This window comes from Condylura cristata, unplaced genomic scaffold (genome assembly GCF_000260355.1).
Source record: "Condylura cristata isolate star-nosed mole 26May11 unplaced genomic scaffold, ConCri1.0 scaffold00031, whole genome shotgun sequence".
Taxonomy (NCBI): Eukaryota; Metazoa; Chordata; class Mammalia; order Eulipotyphla; family Talpidae; genus Condylura; species Condylura cristata.
This window is the reverse complement of record NW_004567132.1, coordinates 24750712-24758529: the sequence shown is the minus strand read 5'-3', so window position 1 is coordinate 24758529 and position 7818 is coordinate 24750712. Positions and strand designations below refer to the sequence as shown.

At 46.9% G+C, this 7818-nt stretch overlaps 1 protein-coding gene across 1 annotated transcript in view; it reads left to right on the top strand.

Moving 5' to 3' along the window:
- The first annotated feature begins 2488 nt into the window (after window positions 1–2488).
- ST3GAL5 (ST3 beta-galactoside alpha-2,3-sialyltransferase 5) overlaps window positions 2489–7818 on the top strand; it is a 37976-nt gene continuing 32646 nt past the window's right edge. Inside the window, exon 1 of the mRNA XM_004691381.2 lies at window positions 2489–2699. Coding sequence (XP_004691438.1) covers window positions 2609–2699 — 91 coding nt within the window. The 5' untranslated portion in view covers window positions 2489–2608. The remainder of the gene's footprint in view (window positions 2700–7818) is intronic.

The window sequence follows — 7818 nt, the reverse complement described above, 5'->3', positions numbered from 1 at the left end:
TTGATCCCATTCCCCACTCCACCCCCGCAAAATGTCTCTGGTATAGAAGTGATTTTTTTTTTTACTTCAGAGATTCCCTGAAAGATCCTCAGGGACCACCCCCCAAGGTTACCCAGCCATACTTTCAGAGCTGCTGGCTTCTGCCAATGAGAACCCTCAAAGAGCCAGCAGTTGGGAAATTTACCTAAACTGCATGGTGCATCCCTGCTGGAGAGTGTGAAGAGGATGCTGATGGCAACCACATGCTTCCTATCAGTGACCAAAGTACACAAAGAACTAAAGAGCTATCAGTGACCAAAGTACACAAAGAACTAAAGAGCTACAACATTACAGTGGATGTCCCAGACTTACAATTAATCCAACCTCTTTGCTACTAAGGGTCCTAAAGCTTCTGAGACTAGTCAGTGAGAGATCCAAGTAAGATTTTGAGATCTAGTGGCTGACCCTAATCTATGGTTTGGGGATCTCAGTGTTAATCCCAAAGTGCTAAGGACTGCTTCCTAATGGAAGATAAAGTGTTAGGTAAGAGCTCACCTTGTTGCACAAATGGGCAGGTCTCTCTCCACAACTAGAGCAAAAGGGGTATGCAGTCATGTGTTCAGCCTAAGCTTGACAGCCGTCCTGTTAGACAGGCACAGGAGGCACTTTCAAATGTACTTTTCCTTCACCCCCATTCTACACCCACTTTTCCAAGCCAGGGAACTGCTGATCCCCATTGCAGAGACAATGCTATCAGGGCCTGGCTTAATGGATAAGGGGTATCTGGGAGAAAAGGGGAAGAGCATTTTAGTCAAAGACAGAGGTAAAGAATGCCTGGTCAAAGGCGAGAAAATAACAAAAATAATGAACAACCATATACCAGAGACATTCTGTGGGGGCGGAGTGGGGAATGGGATTAAAAACGGGGGGGGGGGAGGGAGGGAAATGTACGGGACTATGGTGGTGGCACAGGGGTGATTTGGTGATGGGAAACCCGCGGGGATTACAATCAAGATGGAAAAAAAATGTGCAAAATGATGTAAAAATAAACTTTATAATAAAAAAAAACAAAAAACTGAGATGAAAAAAACCCAAAATAATGTAAAAATAAATTATTATATTATTTAAAAACAAAAAAAAACAAAAAAGAGAGTACTTGTAAATAAACAAGACTATTTGTTTATAGTTCTTAGCATACAGGAGTTATTTAATAAATAACTGTTCCCTCTGCTGAAAAAAAAAAAAAAAAAGAATGCCTGGTCAAGCTGGCAGTTCTGGGGGGAGGGGCTGGTCTCCAAGAAAGAGGGGGTGAAGGTCCAACATTGTCCTTGCAGTTGTTACTAACCCAGCAGCTGTTCTTTCTAACCAGGTTCCTTCAACTCACTGAACAGCTTTTCCTTCCATCTTTTCAAAATGTTCCAGTATCCTCACCTAAGACTATTCCTCTACCATTTCTGCCGCAAAACCCCTTTGGGAGGTGTGAACACAAGAGTCCGGCCACGCTTTCCTAAGATTTTTCCTTTTGCCCTTTTGTTACCCAGATAGTGACATTTCCCTCAGCCTCCCCCTTCACTGGGGAAGAGCACAAGGGCTGTACAAACCTGCTGTAAAAAACAGGCACGTCTCTCCATTTATGCAAATACATTTGGCTCGGTGTCTAGGGTCTTCTTTACAAACCCGAATCGGAACCGTTATCATTTGCGTCCTGGTCAGAGAAGTCCTACGTTAATCTGAAAAGAAATTCTGAAAGCAGACCAACTTCAACAAGCCCCAAGGCGCAGAGGTGTGGGCAGGTGCATAACATACACTTGAGTGTGTCCAAAAAGTAGCATATCAGTGCTTTAATTTTTTTTTTAATTCTGAATTTTGGGATTCACTTATATTTGTACTATTAAAAATTGTACGACTTTTCATCTCTGGAATCACGGCACTCGGGTGTTACAGATGTGATTATTCAAAGCGCAGGTTCTGAAGCGGATCTTGCCACTAACGGCCCTTAGTGGTTTAGGGTAACATCTGTTCATTAGGCACCAATTACTCATCAACAAAAATAGTGGGGGATGACTACGATCTTTCTTCTCGCTTACACGTGGAATAACACAAAGTTGTTCTCAAGGTCCCCAAACAGGCCCAGGCTGTCTCGCGCTAGTCTCCAGAGTCCCAGCAACTACAAGCCAGTGTCAGAGGAGCAGTGCAGACCAGTAAAGCCCCTTCCTCCACCCACCTGCCATCTACAAGACCTCTGCACTATGAAGGCCAATAACCGGTTTAAGCTCATCTTTGTTCCTTCCACCCTGCAACTCCACGCAGAATTCCAGAGAGCAGCGGACACCAGGCCCTTCGCTACTGCCAGCGCCCCAGCCCCATGCTCCCAGCTTGGGGCGGTGGGTTCCGCTAACCCTCCAGGGTGCGGGGGTCGGCCGTCTGGGGGCGGGTCACTGCGGGAGCCCTAGCGCGCTCGGATTGGCCCCTGGAGCCCACGTGACGCGCGGCCCCGCCCCCACGCCCCTCCTCCGCCTCCGCGCGGGGGAGCTCACGGTCCTGGACTGAATGGGCGCGAGGCGAGCGCAGGGCGCGGGTGGGGGCGCGGGGCCCGCGCGAGGCAGCCGCCGGGCACCCCCTCCCTAGTATGCGGACGAAGGCATCGGGCGGTGCGGAGCGGCGTCCCCTGCGGCTACAAACCGAGGCGGCGGCGGCGGCGGCGGCACCTGCCGGCCGAGGTACGTGGCGCAGCCCCCTGTACGGCGTAGCCTGGCCGGCGGGCCGGGGGCGGCAGCCGCAAGCAGTCCCTGCGCCGGCTGGACTGGGCGAGGCGGCTCCACCCCAGCACCCCCCTCATCCCCTAGCTCCGCGCAGGGAGCTGCGCCCCCTGATGCGTCTGGCAGGGTCTGGGAGCTGGAAGTCGTGGCTCCGGGCTGCGTGGACGCTGCTGGGGCGCAGGCGGCGGCCCGCGCAAGTGTAGCGGAGGTGGGGGAGCATGAAAGGATATCAGGGGTGTCAGATCCAGCGGCACTGGTCCTACCCCCCACCCACCCCCCTACCCCCCCAGCTTTCCGCAGCGACTCGGGGTTAATTCATTGCCAGAAGCTTCGGAACCATCGGAACCATTAACCCATTTCCCCAGGTCGGGGTTGGTGTGTGACTGCAGTGTAACTAGACTCCGCAGATCTGCCTTTAGAAATTCGCCAGTGGCCTTCCCTGCCGACTATCTGCGACGAGTCCCGCCAAAGAGACACTTGTGGTGACCCTTTGGTTCTCTGAATTGTAAGCTTCGTGACTGTTTGGGCAGGCATTCACTGTTTTCGCGATCAGTGTGTGAGTAACGCAGGGTTTTCAAAGAGCATCTCAGAGAAGCCCAGTAATGGAGAGAGAAGGGGCCCTGCCCTACCCTACACTTGTGGACTGACCTTGACCTTCACTGATCCTCCTGTAGGGCCCCATCTGCTTTGTGCTGGTGGCCTGAGTCCTTTGAGACCCCCGGTTCCATGGTTCTGACTTCAGAATGGGTTTAGGAGTAAAGCTGGTCCAAAATCACTTGCTGACTTGAAAGACAAATTTTTGTCCCCATGTCATAATTTGTGTACATGGTTTTTGGCTATTAAAATGGCTTTAGCTGTGGAGTTTCAGCTGGTGCCTTTGAGTGGTGGGCTGTGCCAGGCATGGTGCTGGTGGTTAGGTTACGGGGAGGAGGGAGACTTGCCTCCTTTGGTGCTTATCTGAGCCTTCTGGGTCTATGATTGTTAATCCTCTTTCACAGAAGAATGCAGGTAGTGGAACTATGGAAGAGGAATCCATATCTGTTGAGTAAAGGACATAGGCGCAAAAAACAGCCTGGGTTATAGTTCCATTTGTGTAATCTTGAAAGCTTGAAGGTTTAGGGAGTGTCTTTCATTTCTACTTGCAGAACCAGGGGATCATCAATAGAGGAGAAATCCCAGGATTTCAGCCATTCTTGGATAAGGAGAGATGGTATGTGAACTGGAAGAGCACTGGAATCAGTATCTTAGTTTATAAGTGCTGGTTTTTAAGTAGGATGAAGTGAACCTTGGGTATTCTTGGTTATGATTCGTTGCCATTCTTACTCTAGGCAAGAAAGAAGTGAGTGAGATGGAAAGGCATGAAAGAGTATACTAGGAGAATGGGGGGGGAGGCAATGTTTTTTAGAAATAAATTCTAAAAACTTGTATTTATGACTACCTGCTTTGAAATGCTTATAATTTCGGCACACACTGCCGCTTTGTCTTAGTTATCAGAAAAGTAGTGAATTGGTAGTAAATTTTTTTAAAAGATGTTTGTTCTTGCATACAGAACTGGGGTACAGGCCAGAGGTGCAGGTGCAGTGAGAGGCTTCACCAGAGACAGAGTGGGGAGCAGAATAGGCTGAAGTACGTTGCTGAGGGGAGCAGCAGGAGTGTCAAGAGAGGTCTGCAACCCTTGTGAGTCACTTCTGGGGCAAGGATCAAACTCATGCTGAAGTGGCTTTAGCTTCTTAGTGCTGTGCTTTAACCCGCTGGCCACCAGGAGGGCCCGAATTGGTAGTAAATTTTAAAGCTATTCTCAAGGCAGAAAACCCTTTGTTCTTGGATTTGCTTCCTCCAGTTCATCCCTGCTCTCCTTGCTTGGATATTTAGCAGCAGTTAGAGCAGGTTGGCTCTTAGGAAGTGATTGGACAGTAAAAACTGGCCCCAGGTTCTGAGTCCAAGTTCCTAGGAAAAGGGGCGAGGTCTGTTATCCCTACCCTTCTGGCTCCCAAGGAGCCCTTTAATTCCATTTGCTTGTGGAGATAAGGAGGACTGAGATAGATCCCAGAGGCACACTGTGTTTTCAGTCTAGCTGGGAGAGCTGGGCAGAAATGAAAGATCTGTGAATATATGCACATTAATGATGGTGCAAACTCCCTGACTGCTGAGGAAAGAGAAGTGGGGGCTGGGTCAGAGTAAGTGGCATAAGTTAGCAAAGGTCTCCAAAAGGGCAGTGAATCCGGCCTGGTGAGAGGAAGCCATAAATATGGATGGTGACAGACAGGCTCTGGGGAGAAAGCACTAGGCTCAAGCACACATGCAGAGGTGGGGCTGGCTGACTGTGTCAGAGGGTGAGGAGAAATGAGATGAGAGGGGTACAAGGACCACACCAAGCTTCTTACTTTAACTATAGCTTTTCCCTTTCCTTTCCTTTTTTTTTTTTATATAGTGTACATATTAGAAAATTAGATACACCATCAGTGTATTGTTTAACAAATTTTCCAGACTGAACACATCCAGCATTCAGCGCTCAGATCAAGAAGCAGATACTCCCTTCTCTTCCAATTGTTACTCCTCCAGGACCCCCAAACTTGCCTCTGCTAAATAGGTTCTGCCATCTAGTGCATGGAGACAGATATAGTCTAGTACTGAAGGCCTGCAATAGAAAACAAATTTAATACAATTAATGTGTAATATACAGCAAAGAAGAGAGAATATAGTTAAACTAGTTTCCAGTTAAGCACCCAAAGTTACCCAACCCCTCATGGGTAAATGTCCAGCCAAACAGGGTTGGCACAAAACAGGGACAGGCCATTAAGGCCCAAAAGTTTGCCACAAGTCTGAGGTGTCTTCTGGTGGAGACCTGTAAGACATAGGGGCAGAAGGGGCCAGGCTAGGCTGGAAGGAAAAGAGCAAAATCAAAACCCAACTCAAGATCAGTCACCCGATGGGTCTTTCATGCACGTGTCTGTCTCAAGTGTCTCTCTCTGTGTCCCCCGAGGCCCTGGTACAAATCCAAGGCTGAGAAGCAAGTGCAGCTTCTTCACATGTCTCTGTTTCATGTGCCTCCCCCTATTTCTCTTGATCCCCACCCTTCCTTCTCCCTATCTTTAGATTCTCTTCTCTGCCCAGCTCCAGCCTTCCTGGGATGGCGCAGGGAACATGGACCCTGCCCTTTCTATGGCTGTCAATCACACTGTTACTCTGGGCATACATAATATATGCATGTCTGATGGTGGTGTGTGTCAAGGTGTGATCGCTGGGTCTTGTGTGTTATACTCAACTTTGGGAGCTGGGAGCACCGTTCTTTTATTCCAGTTTGGAATCACCGCATTGGTAGCGACTCACTTAGTGAGTGCAATGTGACTTTTCATGGAGGAGACTGAGGCAGTTACTAGGCATCACGGTCAGTTTCTACCTTCTGTGGCCAATATAGTCACCAAGTATAGTCACCTCCAGTCTCCTAACCCCCTCCACATATTCCTTGGATCAGGCAATAAGATACTGAACTGTGGGGAACATGTTAGCTCCCAAACCCTTGTTCTTAAGGAGTTCCTCTGGCCAAACAGACTTTTATCTCAGCTCCCACCCTTCTCCCTACAAACTCTCTTGGGGCCCTCTCCTCCCTAAACTTTCTTAACATTGTATTTTCTATACTGTGTTTCTCCTTCTAGTCTGCTTTCCTAGACTTATCTACTTAAGAATGACCCTCCCTGGGTCTTCCCTAGTGGCTAAAAGGTTAAAGTTTAGCATTAAAAAGCTATCCATAGCCACTGCAGTAGTTTGATCCCTGGCTGGGGAGGGAACCCATATGGTGTGGCACACCTCTTCTGTCTCACCCACTGCTCCCCTCAATAGTGTATTTCAGTACATCTGCCTGTTCTGCTCCCCATTCTGTCTCTGGGAATCCTCTTACCCCCTGTACCTGTGGCCTGTACCCCAGTTCTTGTATGCATACATAAATAAATCTTTTTAAAAAGAAAAAGAATTACTCCATGCCAGTGGAAAAGCCTGGTTTTTTTTGTTTGTTTGTTTTGTTTTTAGTATTTTGAGGTCATATAAGACAGTTTTGTTCTCCTGTTACAGCATGGCAGCATAGCAGAATTTATTTATTTATTGGATGGGTCACCAACACCCATACCAATGATTTCTTCCCTAGTTTTCCTTTAGTTTTTAATATGTGGGATTATAATATTGACATATGATATGGTAGGATTTATTCAAGGAAGAAACGAATAATGAATGAACTAATAAAAGGCCTAAAGTTCTAATATGATGAAATATTTGTTCTGTCTTTTGAACGTGAAGGCTGATTTTAAGAGCTTCTCTATATTGAGTTGAGAGCAAGGGCAGCCTCAGTGTTGCTTGTGTCTCTTCCCTGTCTCTCCTTACTTTCTGCCTTTTCATCAACTTTGTCTTGTTCTTCGCCTGCTTTTTTCTGCTTTTCACAAACATCTTGTTCTCATTTCTTTTTTTTTTTTAAGATTTATTTATTTATGCATACAAAACTGGGCATTTCTTATCTAGATGCTAGCAGATAGAGGGGAAGAGGGAGTGTGGTTCATTAACAGGGCTTCCAGGACTCTCTTGGCTCCTCAGGTTTTGCAGTCAGTCATTGGTCATACAGGACTGGGAGACTAGTACAGCCCAGTGCTTATTGTTTCTTTAACCAGTTCCATTCAGTGTAAACATCAAGCATGTAATCTTAAACTTCCTAGCAGCTATATTTTACATATTAAGAAGAGGTGGGTCAAATTTTCAACTGACTAGAAGCTAATAGATTCTCAATTCATATGCACTTAATAACACAATTTCAAACAACATAAAGTAAAAAATGATGGAATGACTGATAAAGGTACTAGATCTGCCAATATAGTGAGATATTTTAGCATACCTATATCAATAACTTGTAGAACAAGCTGACTGAAAACCAATAAGGGGCTATTCAAACAAACAAGTAAAAGTCTCATCATCTGCTTACATAGCAAACATAGTCGAAGCAAGTAATTTATAAAAACTGATTATAGGGCCCTCCCTGGTGGCGCAGCAGGTTAAAGCACTGCACTAAGAAGCTTAAGCCACTTCCACATGAGTTCGA